General features: G+C 40.1%; 1 protein-coding gene across 3 annotated transcripts in view; it reads right to left on the bottom strand.

The window, feature by feature from the left end:
• adad2 (adenosine deaminase domain containing 2) overlaps window positions 1-18038 on the bottom strand; it is a 28366-nt gene that overhangs the window by 4304 nt on the left and 6024 nt on the right. For 2 of the 3 annotated variants that reach the window (XM_023429462.2, XM_087180157.1), the window contains exons 1-10: window positions 17691-17954; window positions 7373-7467; window positions 6211-6376; window positions 5365-5485; window positions 4726-4864; window positions 4146-4274; window positions 3335-3485; window positions 2536-2706; window positions 1509-1723; window positions 1157-1391 (exon numbers count right to left, since the gene is read on the bottom strand). In XM_023429462.2, coding sequence (XP_023285230.1) covers window positions 1157-1391; window positions 1509-1723; window positions 2536-2706; window positions 3335-3485; window positions 4146-4274; window positions 4726-4864; window positions 5365-5485; window positions 6211-6362 — 1313 coding nt within the window. In that variant the 5' untranslated portion in view covers window positions 6363-6376; window positions 7373-7467; window positions 17691-17954. Of the gene's footprint in view, window positions 1-1156; window positions 1392-1508; window positions 1724-2535; window positions 2707-3334; window positions 3486-4145; window positions 4275-4725; window positions 4865-5364; window positions 5486-6210; window positions 6377-7372; window positions 7468-17690; window positions 17955-18038 lie in introns of those variants that run through there. The other variant, XM_087180156.1, reaches the window with a different exon arrangement.

Consider the following 18038-nt stretch of genomic DNA (forward strand, 5'->3'; position numbering starts at 1 on the left):
AAGGAGGTGCTGTATATTGCAAAAAGTAAGGGTCCCAGTATTGAACCTTGGGGCACTCCTGTGGGGAGGGGATGGGATAAGGATGTTTGTCCTTTCCATGACACACTAAAGGAGCGCCCAGTAAGAGGGCAACACGATTCAAACCAAGAAAGCACTTGTAAATGTTGTAAATAAAGATAGGTTTGGCAGTGGTACTGAGTGTGACAGCATTAAAAGAAGTTTGCATTAGCAGATGCCTGTGCATTGACTGATATCAAATAATTTTAATGGCTGTTCAAAGACCATTACACTGGTGGAGATTCCTCTTTGCAGAATTCAAAAGATGTGGGTGCAAGCAAAAGATTTTAAAAAACTATTAATTGCTTCAGAGCTGAAAACCATAGCTACAAGAAGCTAGGGATAATTGGCATGCTGCCTCTACATCACTTAATTAAAGATGTCTCATGTGGCACAAGCATCATCTCCTTTCATTTTCACACTTAAATGTGTTTTTTTTCAGCAGGTGTACTTGCCATCCTTTCACTTCCTCTTCACGTCCCCCTGCACACTTTATGTCCTGTATCCTTCCCCCCTAAACCAATTTCTCGTCTTTTTCAGGAGCCTGTTTTTGTTCTTCTATTTTTACTTTATTGTTTGAAACATGCTACAGACCTCAAACTGACACTTTAACCAATGGTGTCCCCTAAAATGAACAGTTCAGGCTGCAGGACAGAAGCTGAAATATGCAGCAACACTGTGAGTGCCAAGCAGGATCTCAAATCTATTTTTGGCTGTAATCTCTGCTCAAGGACAACACAGCCTCTAGTGAGAGCTGCGTCTGTGTCAGACTCTAGCTACTGGACATCAGCAGTTGTCTGCAGCTACAAAGCCAAGAGATGGCAGGTGCCCCAGGCCTCGCTGAGGCTGTCAAACAAACAAACTGCATCAGCCTCTGCCAGTAGTTTTGCTCTATCCCTGGAACTGGCTGCAGGAGTGTGAATGAGGTAAGCTACAGTCAGGTCAAGAGGAGTACAGGGCATCATAACTATCCCATAATTTTGATGCCGGGACAAGTTACTGCACATTATCTTCTTAAAATTACCCAAACTTAGATGTCATGCAGTTTCTTAGAACAGTGTGCAGAAGATTCTGAAGAGTTCTTACATCCAAATCTTACCCATCAATGATGAAGCCCTTGCTACTGTCCAGAACTTCTACATCCTTGTCACCAAGGCACCAGTTGATGCTGAGGTCATCATGCTGCAGGGAGGTGACAACAGGCCCCACGTAGTCGCCACAGAGAAAGATGATGCTATGTTTCTTATAGGATGGTGGCAGAAAGTGCTCCCATCCATCACCGAGTCTCTTGTTGGTGATGTCAGACACTTGCTCATTATAGCGCTTCTGGCCTCCTAAATCAACACAATAGTCTCATTATGTTTTCTTGAATCTTTCAGGAAAAACTCTTGCAGAGAAAGCAAATAAGAATAAATCCCTAAATGCTGAACAACTGCTTTGAGGCCCTTTACCTATAACCATGCTGGTGATGTAGAGTGGCTGAATGAAGTGGCTCAGTAATGCACCCTGAACCCCAGTGACAGTCCAACGGCACAACTTGTCACTACCAGACATGCAGCAGACTTTGGCACCCCAGAGACTCGGGTCAAGATAGGCTACAGGGACCAGCAGGCCTTTGGCGTGATACTGCAGCTTCAACTGCGTCCAAGTGTTATCTGCGGAGCCCCTAAGAAGGACATTACATTGTATTTTACTTATTTCGGTACAACCACACTTACTGTATCAGCCAAAAGAAATGTAAACCACAGATATTCAAACTACTGTACTCCAACAGTTTAGTTACAAAATATAATGTGCACTGCACACAAATTGAAAAAGTAAAATATGAATTAACGTAAAAAGAGATAATTCAATTTCCAAGAGGAAATGTATTGACAGGTAAATAATTAATATTTTACAACGTTTGTAGGGTGCCACAGTTCTTATAAGTCAAATTTACAGTTTTGGAATTAAATCCTTAATTTCTATTACAGAAAGCCATTTTACATACACACTGCAATATACTGCCCAAACGATACACACAAATCAAATATGCACTCAGTGGCCACTTTATTATGTACACCTGTACAATCTAATACAATCCAATGCAACAGCTGCAGCTTCCATAACATCTGTGTTTATGAAGTTTATAATGTTAAGCTTTTAGTTACATTGTTGGAAAGGTTTAAAAGTTACACAGGTCTACATTATATAGACATGCTTTATATAATGTTCTTTTGCCCTTTCCATTTTCTTAAACAAATATATCAAGAAGCCCAGTAGAACAGCACCGCTTGCTATGACCTGAGCTAAAACACATAATTCATTTAACCCCTAGGACAGTGTAAAAAAAAGTTTAACATTATAGGCGTCATAAGGATAGACTTTATTGTAGAACAGTAGTATTGAATTGAATCAGACTGAACAGCTATGCCAAATAAGGTGGCCAATGAGTGTATATTGAACAAGTCAAAACAAGAGAAGAACAGATTGCTGTACTTGAAGTAGAAGTTCTTAGCAGCTCCTTCAGGACACTGATTGGTGTAGAGATGAAGGCTGATCTTGGGTTTGAGCTGAAGCTGATGGCTGTCTGTACTACTCTCAAAAATACAGTTCTCCTTGGCATTTGGATCAGCATCAAAGAACAGCAAAAGCTGCTTGTACAGAAACCTGAGCACAAGCCAGAAAATGCCATTCTCAGTTTGAACCACATCAGCATTTTCAATGCACCAGAGGCACCATCAATGGCAGAGGAGAGTCAGCCTACTCTAATAAAAAATTAAAAAGGTATGTCATGACTTCATCTTTAATATTATTGAGAAAAAAATTTAAGTTAAGATTTTGATGCTGGGGCATTTCCCATTCAAACAAATAAAGAATTCAATGTGTGACAACAGCGAAGTTCTAAGTATTTGGACAGTTACACATTTTGTTCTTCAGACTCTATCTCATTCCATTTGAAATACAATAATGGATACTAAATTAATGTACCAGGTCTAAGTTTTAATTTGAATAGGCTGATGCCAGTATTGAAATAACTGTCTGTGAGATATAGCTCTTTTAACTCATAGTGTCCAAAGTAAGTCACTTGGCCATTAAATGTTACCTGGACAGCTGTGTGTTGTTTCCACATTAGTTCATGCACAAACAGCTTACATGTGGAGCTGATGAAAAGTTGAGACATTACGTGTTGTAAGGGTGATATCTCCCACACATTTATTTCTATATTGATGTTAACTTATTTAATTTAAAGCTGATACTTGGCACTTTAAGGAAAAATCATATTAATAGTTTGTACCTTAGGAGAGCCCGTCTGGCGATGATGATGGCGTGGCAGTCATGGATCATTGTCCCATTGTAGCAAAGCCACTTGCTGCAGCTTGAATGGCCAGCTCCCAATGCCACTACTTTGTAATGCTCACATGGACGGCCTGCTGTATCCAACACTTCTGTGGAGGAAATTCAACTATTTTTCATTCAATTGTATTATTTACTTATTGCTTTAGTTAACACCAACTGCTTGAGACAAGACGACAGAGATGAAGGGCATTTAACTGTGAGGTGAGCCACAGCAACAAGCGATGAAGCATGTTTAACAATACATTTTAAAAGTCTGAACAAAGAAAAGAAGAAATAAAGGGGTAGAAGTTAGCAAGAGTGAAATGCCATTCAAATGCTTTCATCATCAGTCTCCATTCATATCAACTTGTGAGTAAGGACTCACAGGTCACAATCAGGCTGATTTTCTTGAATAAGAAAAAGGAATAACCATCTGGCTGCAGCATCAGATGAAAAGAAATTGTAGCTGTCTGACATGTGATTTCATAAACATTTCCATATAATTCACCATGAAATGTTTTTTCATGCTTGAAAACCTTCATGATCCACACTAGAATTTAAAATAAGCATTTCCAATCATTTTACATGCAGTGCAATGATGACCTGTCATCAGCAAAGGTTCAGTTTATGAATTTCACAAGACACTTAACATAAAATATTCATTGTTCTCTTTAGCAGTGTATAAATGATTACTGATTAAACAAATAAGGAAAATATAGTCGTTCAATAACTTGACTATTTTATCGACCCAAGGCATGCAGGGAGCTTACCCCTTATTAAGACAAATGCTGCCATGTGGCTCTTGCAGCCATGGAAATCAGGACACATCTTCAGGACGCTGTCAAAATTCTCACTACTTATTGCTGCCATGTGATTCTTGTGCCAGTCAGTTTGCCAGACTGGAAGAAACATAAAAAATAAAACAATAAGACAGACAGTAGTTCATTGGACAGAGGACAGAGAAGGGCCTTAACAAGATGAGCGATAACAGGATCTTCAAAGTGACAGGGATGCCAACAGTCCAGACGACAAGTGTCAGAGTGTAGGGTTTGGCTATGGCTTTGAGGTAGAATGGAGCAGTTCTTTACTGCCCTGTAGGCCACAGTAGCACCAGAGAGTTCTACTTGTGCAGTGTAGTGGAGACAAAAGCTGTGCAGTGTGGAAAAACTTGGGAACACTAGCTGCAGAGCTCTGTCCACAGATGCTGAACTTTTTGAGCAGCACCACACCGATCCATAATTTCATGAGTAAAGTAATGGTCAGACTGGCAGCGCAAATCTGATTTGGGGCTTATCCAGACTAGAATTAGATACCGAATGCTGACATCCCACAGTGTGACTTCTACTGCACCTTCAGTCTCTGTGCTCCTGTCTTGATTCTGGAAGTCCTTCATCTGGTCCAGGAGGAGCTCTTCATCCAGGATTATGCTTTCAGCAGGTGACACACCAGGGAGAGAGAGGACAGTTGCTTCATCACCTGAGTCTTCACCCTTAAAAAACAAACAAACAAAAAACAGAATCATCCTGGGAAAAATTGGGACTGTGGTTTCGTAATATAGGGAAGCATGTTGCTGTCAAGGCACAAACTGTTGAAGAAGTAATGAGACAGGAATGTGGGGGTTAAATACTGAGAATGTTAATCTGTTGTTCACGTCATAAATAACATGGCGGGTGGCTGCAGATGGTTTTGAACCCCTCCAGTTAGCTGGATAATGGTATGAAACACTGCTGTACCTGCAGGTAAAGTAATCTGCTGTTAATTATCACAGATGTTGAGATTTGACTTTGATGTCATATTTTCCAAATATGGTGTAATGCCATCATTTATATCCATATCAATTCAGGTCACCTGTGAAGGACAACTTCCATGTAAGGCATATAATTGCTTTTAAGGTTTTTACAATAGGAAATTAGCTACTGGAGGTGATAAACTGAGTCTAACTGATACTGACATTAGCACAATTAGCATTAGCAGTTTTCATTTATTTACCTCATCTTCCAACAGGAGTTTATCTTTCAGTTGGGGCATGGAAGCCCAATCCATGTCACCGCCTTTAGAAAGTAGAGTCCCTCTTGCTTTGCCATGGTCTTGGGACGCATGCACATCTTTCCTGAGACGGTAACATAAACAGTGACCACAGGAAAATAATGAAAATGACTGATCATTGAAATGAAACCACACAGCTTCAGTAACATTTCAGCTGTTTAGATGAAAACTTCTGAAAGAGTTTGTCTTTACTTAAAGACCAAAACATCCAACAGAGTTGTGATTGCCAATAGACAGAGAAAGAAAACAAAAGGGGGAAAAAAAGAATGACTACAACAACAAAGGCTCAGAGCAGATTCAAACCAAGTACATGACAAGCATCTCAACCAAATGAGCCACTGGGTTGTCAATTTGTCCTGAAACTATGGGTGCACTCATTAATAAGATCCACTAACTGACAGTGTGCGTGCCCAATTTTGCCTGGACACACTCGCCAGCAGGCTCCTCACCTGCCCACTCTGAAACCTCAGTAACAAGTAGCCATGACTCAATAAAAGTCAAATTGCTGTTGGTAAAGAAACAGTTACAGCTTGATTTTATGACCTGAGCTTTATAGTGCACTGTAAGAGTGAGAATAGTGACGGTCCATCTGTCATGTTTAAAGATAGGATTTATATGTCACCACTGTGAGATGTGCTTAAAATTTGAGTTCTGAATTCTTTCTGTCAATTACGATACCAGAGGGGTACCTGGAACACATAAAAAAGTCATCTCTTATTCAGACAAATGTACAATTAGTAATAAGCTTGTTGTTCTTGCAGAGGTACTGTAACCGCCATGTTTCATTACCTCAGCTCAGAAGCACCACTGTAAACGGGTTCATCATCTGTCTGGTTGGCCTGAGGATGGTGAAGGTGCAAGCTTGGCTCAAACTCTGGCAGAGACTGAAAACTAGCAGCACCTCTTCTTGGACTGTATTTAAATGCTTCTTGATCCTCCATGTTTTTCAAGCAACCTGCAGAAAAGTTGAATAAAGCTAAGTAAAGCGTGAGGGTTGCAGCTTTTAACTATGCCAATATAATCAATCAAATGCCTCTTTTTACAACTGTCCCCTGATCTTTAATTTTTGTTTCTATTGAAGATTCACTTTGTAAATTGCCCTAAATTTGCTCACTATGTCAATTTCAAGGGGCCGATCAATAATCTTTGATAATGCAAACTATTATGCACTATTGGTGAGGAAAATACAATCCTTAGGATACAAAAATTGGAAGAACATTCAGGTAACTAAAATCTGAAATGGATTATTGTACAATACTGTAAATTGTAATTTTTTTGTTCTTTTATTTATTTATCATACATAAATGGACGCCAGGGTGTGGTTCTGATTCTGTCTTGACAGTATTCACTTTGTGGCTGTTTCTACCAAGCGTTAATTGTAATGCTTTCAAATATAATACTAATGAAGCTAAAGAGATAAACACAATGATAAAAATGTTACTAAATTACTATTTCATAATTCTATTTGCATTTGGCCAAATGATTAATCGAGAACAGTAACGGTCAAATTAATCAATTATTAAGTTAATCGTTAATTGTAGCCTCATTTGACCAGGTACCTAGTCCTAGCCAAATGAGTTACTCAGCTAATGTTGGCTAATCAATTACCGCACGTCAACGCATGATTCAATGCTCTCTCAGTGCCAAAAAATATATTAAAAACTTTCTCAATTTTGAGACAAATATATGAAATAAAACTATTAACTTACCGTCGCCTCCTTTCTTTCGCTTTCACCGATATAAACTTTAACGTAAGGTTTGCTAATGCTAATGTTACATTATTTAGCTAACGTTGGCGTGTTTTTTGCTCCGACAGTCAAACCCCGGCGTCTGCTCCGGTCCTGTTCTTACAAGAAGTGCAAACGCTTTGACGTTTCTCGCTGACTTTGTTTCAGCTGAAACGAGTTTAACTACCAAATACATAAACTGCCACACATTGCTCTAAGTTTACCTTCAGGCTTTCTGCGCTCCTCAACACCGTCGTCGCGGTTGCGTCCAGCCGTCTGAATCCAGAACCGTAAGGAGGACGTGTTGTGTCGGAGCTGACTTTGGAGGTAAGTGAAGGAGGCAACAGAAATTATGTGTTGGTTGATATTGTGGTGCAGAAATTAGTTTAAATTGCGTGTTTACTACTGATAGTCAAACAACAGAGAGGAATTTCCAGCCTAATTTTTCAGTGCAACATGTGCACTGATGCCAAAACTATGTGGACACCTGAGCATCACAACCATAGGCCTGCTGTGATGGTTGTGTCTTGTTCCTAAATCATTTGCATTAATATATAGTTACAAAACAGCCTCCATTACTCTTCTGAGAAGGCTTTCCACAACATTTCTGAACCTGGATGCAGGAATTTTCTCCCATTCAGCCGCAAGATCATCAGTGTGCACAGGGGTGTATTGAAACATAAAGGGGCCTTCCTCCAGCTGTTGCATGCAGCAGTATTAAGATTTCTCTCAACTGAGATTAATAAACCAAACTTCAACCATGAAAAGCAACCCCAAACCAAAAGTACACAAAGATATCCTTGTAATGCTGCGTAAGTGCTGTGCAACTATTATAGTCTACATACCCTCAGTTATTTTAATAGTGTCGCTTTACATGTTCCACATTCAAGATAGTTTTAATGGGTCATTGAAGGATGGATGTATGTTTAAAAATGTAATAAATATCATAGTTTCAGATCTCCGTTTGTATGGTGATGTCAACATTTTGATGGAATTTAGATTGAATCTGGGAAATGTGAGGAAATGAAAGGGCAGATCTGTCATGTTTTATGTATAGACGCAGTAAATAAGCAAGGTAGGTACATAATAGTTTGATGATTTCTATGAATTTTAAAACTGCACACATACGTACACGCACTCATTCATACCAATATAGACACCAAAAGCAAATAATGGAAAACTCCCATGATGATATGAGCATGCAGTTTTAGAAATTAAACCTCTCTCTCTCTCGCTCTCTCTCTCTGTTCCCTTGGTCATTGTGAAACTCAAGACAAGACTGAACTCTATTTCACTTCCCCTCACCTCAAAAGAAAGCCTTCAGATCCTTGTTTCCTGAGCCAAATGAGGCTGTCTTATGAGAGTGTGTGTGTGTGTGTGTGTGTGTGTGTGTGTGTGTGTGTGTGTGTGTGTGTGTGTGTGTGTGCGGCTGTGCATATGTCTTAGTGTGTCTGTGTCTCACATGAGACTGTGAAATGTTAAGTCACTCCCATCTCAAGAGAGCCTGCTGAGGCGCAATGGAAACTATCCCACGTGTCATCTTCATTTTAAATACCACCTATCCCCTCCCTGGCTCCCCTCTCTTTGTCTCTTTCTATTCCCCTTTCTCTCCCTGGCTATGTCTTCCTTTTCTTTTCTTTTTTTTTTGCTTTCACACCCACATACTCGCTCACAGGCTGAGAGATTTCCCTGTTTATTTTTTAATGGAAAATAATGAAACAGTGGTGGCATACAGAAAACCACAGAGCTCAGTTCAATATGTTTTTTTTTTCTGCTCAGGGACACTGTTCCCCAAATACATTGTCACAGCTTTTGTGTTGGAATAAGGACAAGTGAAACCGTGAAATACTGAGCCCGTTGACAATTTTTCTAAACATATGTTATTGTGTGCGTGTGTGGAGAGTGTGATTGTGTTGGTGTGCTTGCACGTGTGTGTCTATGTGTGAAAAAACACTACTATGCACTTTCGGGGATAACACTGTGATGTATTAATTTATGTTAATTAACACTGGAAACGAAAACTTGAATTTCAACCAATTGGATTTTCCCTGTGCTTTTTCTTACTGATGTCCACCATGTGTAGCTGCGACACTATGCTCAGTATTGAATGTTTCAGTGTGTATATACACATATATATATATATATATATATATATATATATATATATATATATTTATACAGACAGTATGAGGATGGATGGTAAAAAATATCAAGATTTATTACATTATGAATACTAGTCCTTTCATCGTTTATATATCATTGTAGGTGTATACATATACTGTATGTATGAAGTTCATTAATACTGAAACATGAGTAAGACAGTATGAATTTTCCTTTTCCAGTTTACTTCAAATATATATGTTTAATCATTTATGGCACGAGCACCTGTACAGAGAGGTCATGAATTTTTGAAAATCAAGCTTAACTTTTGTGGAGAGTGAACATTTTAAAAGTATGATTTAAAAAAAAAAGCCTTTTAGAGCTCTGTAATGTACTACTTTACACAGGAAGTAAAAAATTTAGCTCGCTAACATCTGTGTAACTCGACATGAGCAGCTGCGTCTGATTCAGTCTGCTCGTTTTATTCTGCTGGGAGCTGTTTGGTGCAAGAATGACATCAGTCTGGGTGATTGTGCCATCCAAAAAAAAAAAAAAGAAAAAGAAAACTTCAACATAGTTACACAGCATATCCCTCTTATTCACACTTAACTATTACAGACTTGCTGGTGAATAAAATATGAAATTTGGAAATGTGAAACTGATTTCCAACTGGGTCACTGCCTCCATGCACAACTGAGCAGGGATAATTGGACATTCATATTTTTTTCCTAAATAGATTTGACAGGGTTTTCCCCAGGCTCACCACTAGAGGGTAAAAGTCCTTTGCTCACACACTCTCTCAGTTTATTTCTAAAGCTCACACATGACCTACAAATCAGCAGCATCAGACAGAGGAGAGGGAAAAAGAGAGGTGTTTGGGATCCAGCACTGCTTTCCCAAAATATCCTAAACCAAAAGATATCATTTTCTCCTTACAATATCCTCCGATTCCTCTTTTTCTACTTCATTATATTAAAGGATTAGCAGCTGTACTGGCTAATATCATATCATATTTCTAAAATATATTGGAAATGTATTTGAAATATGTGGATCAGTAAAAATATTATACATATATTCATGGATCACAGACAGTGTATCCGATTGACTTCAGCAAAATAAACAAAGTAAAAGTTTTTATTCTAAAAAAAAAAGCAACCAATCCAAATGAGATGCTAAGAGCAAAAAAACCTAAAGTCAGGTCATAAGGTCGTTTGAAAACTTATTACATGATGAACTGCAGAACTCACTTTGTTAACAATTGAATTAAAGCTGCTGTTAGAGAGATTTTAGTGAGGTGTCATTTTCATAGCATGTATATGATTATCAAGTAAAAGTCTCTTGCATGTCCAGTCATGCACCCGCATCACCTGTGTTAATTCTGACCACTTTCACTGGTAATATCCAAAGTTTATCAGTGCTCAAACTGTGGAAATGTGTAACCTACAGCAAACTCACAGCAGTAAAATGCAGGAACGCATAACTTGATTTGGGAGGCATCCCAACACGTCTACTGCCTGTAACTGCGCTAAGCCTTTCATATGAGTTCTGATCTTGCTTTCAACCCTCTACTCATTTTGCTTTTACTTCAAAATAAGAGCACACAGTTACTTAAGATAGACAGTTACTTTATCCAGGATTAACAACTGCTTCCAAAGAACCAAATTAGCTGGGTGAGACTAAACAGGGTTATTTTAGCCTGTTGACAGCATGTTAGCTTGAATTAGTTAAGCTTCATTAAAGGAGCAGGGCCCAGGTAACTTAGTGCTAGTTAGCAAATGTTAAATGCTGAATGAACATTTTACCTGCTACACATTGGCATGTTAGAATTGTTATTGTGTCCATGTTGGCATGGGCGGCACGGTGGTGAAGTGGTGAAGGTTCTCGGTCCGAACCTGCCAGCCAGCTGCACTCTTTCTCTGTGGAGTTTGCATGTTCTCCCTGTGTCTGTGTGGGTTCTCTCTGGGTGCTCCGGCTTCTTCCCACAGTCCAAAGACATAAAGGTTAGGTTATTTGGTGACTCTAAATTGCCCGTAGGTGTGTGAATGGTTGTTTGTCTCTATATGTCAGCCCTGTCATAGACTGCCGACCCTGTCCAGGGTGTACCCCGCCCTCACCCAATGTCTGCTGGGATTGGCGACTTAAGGATAATCAATAAGGATAATGGATGGATGGATGGATGCATATTACTGTGCTAGCTTTAGCATTTAGCTCGAAGCTGTGCTGTTCCGATAAGTACTGAGTCATGGGCATAGCTGCTGACGTGACAGTCTTGTTAAAACATATTCCTATGGGAACTGTCCATGCTTCTTGTGCAACCACGTAATACATACTTAGTATTTTATAATCCCACTCTCCCTTCAAAAGTGTATCGTCACACTTTACTAACTGGTATGTATGTATGTATGTAAAGGTTGGTGGAGGAACTTTGTGTCTATCAGAGATGTCTCACTAGTGGCAGATAATTTATTTTGCTCACGAAAGTGCTCCATCCTTTGGGTAAAAAAGATTTAGATCACATCACATAGGACATAAGACAAGTACACATAAGTCAGCAACATGTGTGATAAAGACTATCACACGAAAAAAACTAGTTTATGCATTTTCAGAATGCATTTTATGAATTTCAGCACGATGTATATGTGGATCATCTGTGTGTGTGTGTCTGTGAATAAAGAGTTAGACAGGTGGTTGCGTGCAAACTCAAACACAACACCTGTGTTGTCTTTTAATCTCAGGAAAAGGCGGTGGATTGTAGAGACAGAGAGATCAAGCTCTTTCACCAGAGCACGAAAGAAAGCGACTGGTGTTGATTCTGTTTTTTTGATGTGCTGCCATCCAACTGTGCCAGGCAGAATCTCAAAAAGGAGACGGCTACTGATATTAGGATACACACAGTGGTCCTTATATCAGGTATAGCAGGAAAAGAGCACTGACACATACCAAGCTGGCATCCAAATCTAATCTAGGAGGAGGGTCAGAGCCAAAATCGATTATGCTCTGATTTTCATTGTTCCTCCACACCTTTTTCATCAGACAGAAACTGAACGGTTGGGAGTTTATAAGCAGCAGTATGTGATTTACACAGTAGAAGACCAATGCTACTCAGCAGCCCTTCTTTCTTTAGTTCCTATACAGTCTGCCCCTGACTCTCTGTGGCTGCTGCCTCATGCATCTTTAAAAGATGAGAGGGTGGCTCCACTTTCTCACGCCATGTATGACGAGGAGGGAGCAAACACGAGACAGATGAAGGAGAAACAGTAGGTAGCGGCATGCTGAACCCACACACCGTATAGGCACGCTGTACTACTGTATATTTATAAAAAACTTAATCACCCTTTGTGTCTCCTTTTTCTGTGTCGTGAGTTATTCCCCACAACACAGAAATTTCGTGCTGCTCTCGGTGAATCTCATCAGGATAATTATTCGCACACAGGCATCCGAGGCATGAGCATCTGCCTCTCCTTCTGTTGACCTCCCCCTGCCTCCCCCTCATTTTTTTTCTTTTCCACACTCCTCTCTTCTCCTCTCCTCTCCTCTCCTCTCCTAAAACACCTTTCACATCCCATCCTCCTTCTCCTTCTCCAACTGATCTTCTCTCCTTATGCTGAAGCCATTTCTTTGTTAACTGGAGCATCTCTTCCATTTATTATCCACTTCACAGTCTTTGCAAATTGCAAACATATTCTGCATATATTCAAAAGGGAGAAGAATTGGTGCAAGAGGGGAATAAAGCAGAGATGAAAGGTGGCAGGGAGAGAAGAGCAGATTTGCAGAGACATTCAGAAAAAATATGGGTAAAGAAATATAGGTCATACCACAAATGTTGCAATGAAAGTTGCATTCAAAGCTTCCCTGTTACTGTATAGTCCATGTTTAAGTGTTAGAAAACATATAACCTACTCTTGTGAGAGCGTAGTAATGGATATAGGATATGCAGTAGCCTGTGCAGTAAACTATATGATCTGTGCATTAGCAGAACATCCGGCTGCAAGTCGTAGTTGTATCATATTACATATAATCACTGACTGGTGAAAGCTCTTATCTCCAAGAATTAAATTTTTTAATAAATATTAAAAAATAGACTCTGAAAGAGATTCCCAAATCCTTTTTCATTTTCCATATTACCTCTCAGCTAAAGTGGAGTTATGAGGTTTACATAGAACAGAAATGATGGCCACCACTGTACATCTCTGTATATGTGTTTTTAAAATGCCTTAATGGAATCAATATTGCTGTAGAGCTGTGTGGACTCCTATCACAGGCTCTCCTTTCCTCAAAGCATATACGGTCAACAGATGCTGACCTTCTATTATTGCATTTCAGATGATAGCTGCGTCTGTGGCGGTAGGACCAACACATTACTAGCCAGAGACATTGCCAGGAATCCAGGAATCATATTAACGAGTGAAGTGACTCCCACTTATGAAACCACATGTGTATTATAGCCTGAGATTAAAAAAAAAAAAAAAAAAACTCACTCTTGCCATTTCAAGGTAAAGCACAAAGGTGATCCGTCTTCACTCCCTAAAAACCAACGAATGACGTGACACCTAAGGCAACAAATGCACGGTCAGTCGTCATTATAACTTACTTCCTGTTGCCAGTCCAAGCTTAGTCTTGCTGTTTTAAGATCTGTTGACACTGCACAAAGCAAGATAAGTAAAAGTCAACACGGCCGTCCTGCTGTCAAGCTGGCAAAATTACAACCCAGATTTGCTGACGTTGTAAAAAGCATGTTTTCCGACGTGAATCCGTGTGCTTGCAGATTGTACCCTGAGAGTGTGTGTACATGGCTGTAAGGATGGCAATGTTGGTTCTGATGGCCGGTCCACCACTTTGGTTTCAACTGAAATAGCTCATCAGCTGTTGTATGGATTGGCATAAAATTTTGTACAGACAGTCATCTGCTTTGGTCTCTGGAAATTTAACCCTGTAAAGTGCCTTAAGATCATGTAGGCCTATGTTGTGATTTGGTGCTATTCAAATAAAACTGAATTGAATTTAAAATAGAAAAAGTCTCTGGTGATCCCCTGATCTTTTGTCTAGTGCTGCCATGAGGTTCACGTTTGTGGTTTTGAATGAAATGTCTTGATGCCTACACATCAGCTGACGTTTAAATAATCACTGCACCAAACTCTACAGCCTTACAGAGCTGCTAGCATGGCTGTAGACTGTACTCCTGTTTTGTGTTAATCCCACCAAGCCCTGTCTCCTCATGTGTATCTGTAAGGCTGGATAACAGCCATATATTTCAGGCCTGCTCTAAAGCATCACTGTCTTCACCTTCCATATTCGCTATATGTCCTTGTTACACCCAGTTGCATCTGTTGGCACATTTCTCTGGCACATGTTGTGCTATAAATAGCAAACTGGCATCTGCAGTGAATCTGCCTCTCTGTTACAGTGCTTTGAAATAATTGCAACATACCAAACTCTGGGCTTGGATGTGCATTTATGACATCTACCTTAGTCAAGGTAGATGGCCCGGAGTCACAAAATCAGAACAAAAGCCGTTGAAAGCTTTAGTTGCGAAGGCATTAATTGATCAATGAATTGACCGTGTTAAATGTATCAACAAAAATTCTGATAATCGGTTCATCAAGTCTTTTATCAACGGAAAATGACATATATTCACTGGTTGCAGCTTCTCAAAAGTGAAGATTTGCAACTGTCTCTGTCATTATAAATGAGATATTTATGAATTTTGGACTGTGGGTCCAACAAAAAAAAGAAACCTCAAGATTTCAGCCTGAGCTCCAGGCAGTTTTGATGGGCATATATTGTGCGTGAACACTGAATAAAAACACTCATCTTTGTCTCAGAGACATTATGATCAGCCCGAAAAGAGAGGAAGGGAAAGAGAGAGATGTGAGACTTAGTTAATAGAAGGCAGCTAATCAAACGTCTAATTATATGCCCATAAAATGAAAGATAACATTACAGAATTGGGGGAATCTTTCACGCATGTGCAGCACAGATTCACATTACACTCTGGGTGAGATGTGGGGGGAGGGGAACTCTGTTTCATAGCCTCAGCAGGGGATATGCAAAATGCATATTCAGATGGCAAGAACACATACAGTATGGTATACTGTACGCATATAGAGGGGTTTTCAAGGGCATGCACTGCACTGAGATCTGCAGTCCAACTCAAGCATGTTTGGTATTTTTTAAATCTATATATCCTGAATGCAAATTTTAATGTTGATATGAGTCATGCAAGTATATGAAACTGAAGCAGTACGTAGTATGGTTCATATAGGGGTTTCTGACTTCTAGCTCACTAAAGAGCAGTTGGTGGAGGCGAGGCATGGAGAGAGGGGAATCTTTAAGACATTGCCCTGGCTCAGACATATCAATTAAACATCAATGGCCAGCGGGGCATCATTCAGACTGCACCGAACCTACTGTAGGTGGATCCCAGCAAAATTCTCATGTTCAGCCAAGACTTCACTTCCAAAAATAGGGCTGTGTCGATTAAACATGAATGAGTATGTTCTTGTTAGATGAATTTTTGTGTGTGTGTGTGTGTGTGTGTGTGTGTGTGTGTGTGTGTGTGTGTGTGCGCGCGCGCGTGCGTGCGTGCGCGCGTGCGTGCGTGCGTGTGCATGCGTGTACTGGGTCTTTCCCCAGAGCGGTTCTGTTCTGCTACCTCTCCAAGTTGACGCTGGTTACCATGGCAGCGACATCAGCTCTGTATCACCCCCTCTTCCTCTTCCTCCCTCTGTCTCTCTCTCTCTCTCTCTCTCTCTCTCTTTCTTTCTCCCTCCTTCTCCTTCTCTCTTCTCCTTCTCTCTGCTGCCTCCATCACACACCACAGTAAGCAGACCACCAGCCATCATTTACATGGCACAGTTGGTCCTCAGCCAAGGCTCTCTCATCTCTGGCAGGCAGGAGATATATGGAAATTATGGAAATGTTACACATATCACCACAATGCAATCCCACAATTCCTCCATAAATACAGGAATAGGTTCCCTTATCTACCATCTTCATTTGACTTTTTTTCAGGGCAGTCTTTCATTTCTTGGCTCCCGTAGCGACACCAGCATTTCTATGCAACACCAGACCTACAGCATTTCAGATCGCTTGTAGCCTCTGTGCATTAATTCACCATTCACTGGAGTTTTGGTCAGTTTCTGTGAAGCAGGATTTGCATTAATCCTCAGTCGTCATCAGTGATCTTCGTCATCCCTCATCCATTTGTCTTCTCTGTCCCATTTAGTTTGAACAATGTAATGACATATGTCAGAATGAAGACAAAAAGAACTGAAGGGGGGGGGGGGCGCGGATGGAGTGGTGTAATGTAGAGGAGTGATTTTCATTCCCAGCAGAAATCAATAGGCTGAGATCTAACATTATGGGAATGTGTGTGTGTGAGTATACACTCTATGTGTGTATATGTACATGCGAGTATGTGTGTGTATGCATGTGCACCTATTATCAAACATGTGTATGGAATTAAATGTCCTTTTACATTTGTGTGTGTGTGTGTGTGTGTGTGTGTGTGTGTGTGTGCGTGCCTAAAACAGAGAGCCACAGCTAGAGGGTAATCAATACGGACTGTAAATGATGGCTATAATGGGACCATGCCTGTGGTGGGACATTGCAGTAGTGATGTGGATGGAGCCTGTGTGAGTGTGTGTGGAGTGGATACAGTGCTGGTATTTGATCCTGTGTGTGTGTGTGTGTGTGGTTGTGTGTGTGGTTGTGTGTGTCCTCCAATGCAGGGCAAACAGAGAGGGTGTGGTTGGTGGGCAGACAGGGTCCCAGTCTCAATCCTGGGTGTACGATAACAGTAATTCAATTGAGCTGGTGAGCCCTGGCCAGTGGGATTCTTTGCCTGTGGGTAAGTGTGTGTGTGTGTGTGTGTTTTAGTCATTAGGCAACCTGATCCTCCTGGCTCACTCCTCAGGTCTGAATGAATAAGTGATCAAAGTCTATAACATTGTGTGTGTGTGTGTGTGTGTATGTGTGTGTATGTGTGTGTGTGTGTGTGTGTGTGTGTGTGTGTGTGTGTGTCCATGTACTGTATGTGTGTCTTTGTGTTTCTGATTTCATCCTACTTCCTTCCTTCCTTCCCTTGTCCTTTCCTCTGTCCTTCCTCCTTTCCTCCTTCTCATTCTATTAATTCCAGTTCTTCTCCAAATGTCTTTTCTCCTCTCATTCATTCTCCTACCTGTAGTCTTTATTATTATACCAATATAATATAACCAATTTCTTCTCTCTGTTTGAATTCCTATTTCTTTTCAGTTTTTTTCTTTTCAAGTATCGTTCTAGAAACTACCAAGGACTTTAAACTAAAGAAGTGTCATTGTCCTGTGTCTATTATTGTCTCTGTGCACATGACAATAGATATGAAAATATATTTTCAAATAAATCACATTATTATCCAGTAAAAGGGTCAGTTCATCCAAATAACAAAACAATTTTCTCACTTACCTATGCTAATGTCCAGCAGGTTGTTTGGTTTGAAATATCACTCTCAGAGATTTCTTCCTCCACCCCAATATAATAGGATCTTTCCCTGTGGCTCTTAAAGAAATAAAAAATTACAATCACTGTGAACAATTTTGTCATTGGGACTATTTTTTTCTAGATAAACCCAAATTATCATTGTGGCCTGGTACCATGACAGAAAAATGAGGATATCTTTTCTATTTTTGTAATGTAGGTGATCTGACCCTTTACCTGCTGTTTACCTAAAAGAAAGCCACAAAAAATAAATGTTTTCTCATCACTCTTATCCTCCTTTCGATCCTCTCCTCTACTCCTCCTATCCCCCCCCCC

The sequence above is a fragment of the Seriola lalandi genome, unplaced genomic scaffold, assembly GCF_002814215.2.
Source record: "Seriola lalandi dorsalis isolate HSWRI2012SDOR001 ecotype SW California unplaced genomic scaffold, Sedor1 jcf7180002054893, whole genome shotgun sequence".
In the NCBI taxonomy this organism is placed as follows: domain Eukaryota; kingdom Metazoa; phylum Chordata; class Actinopteri; order Carangiformes; family Carangidae; genus Seriola; species Seriola lalandi.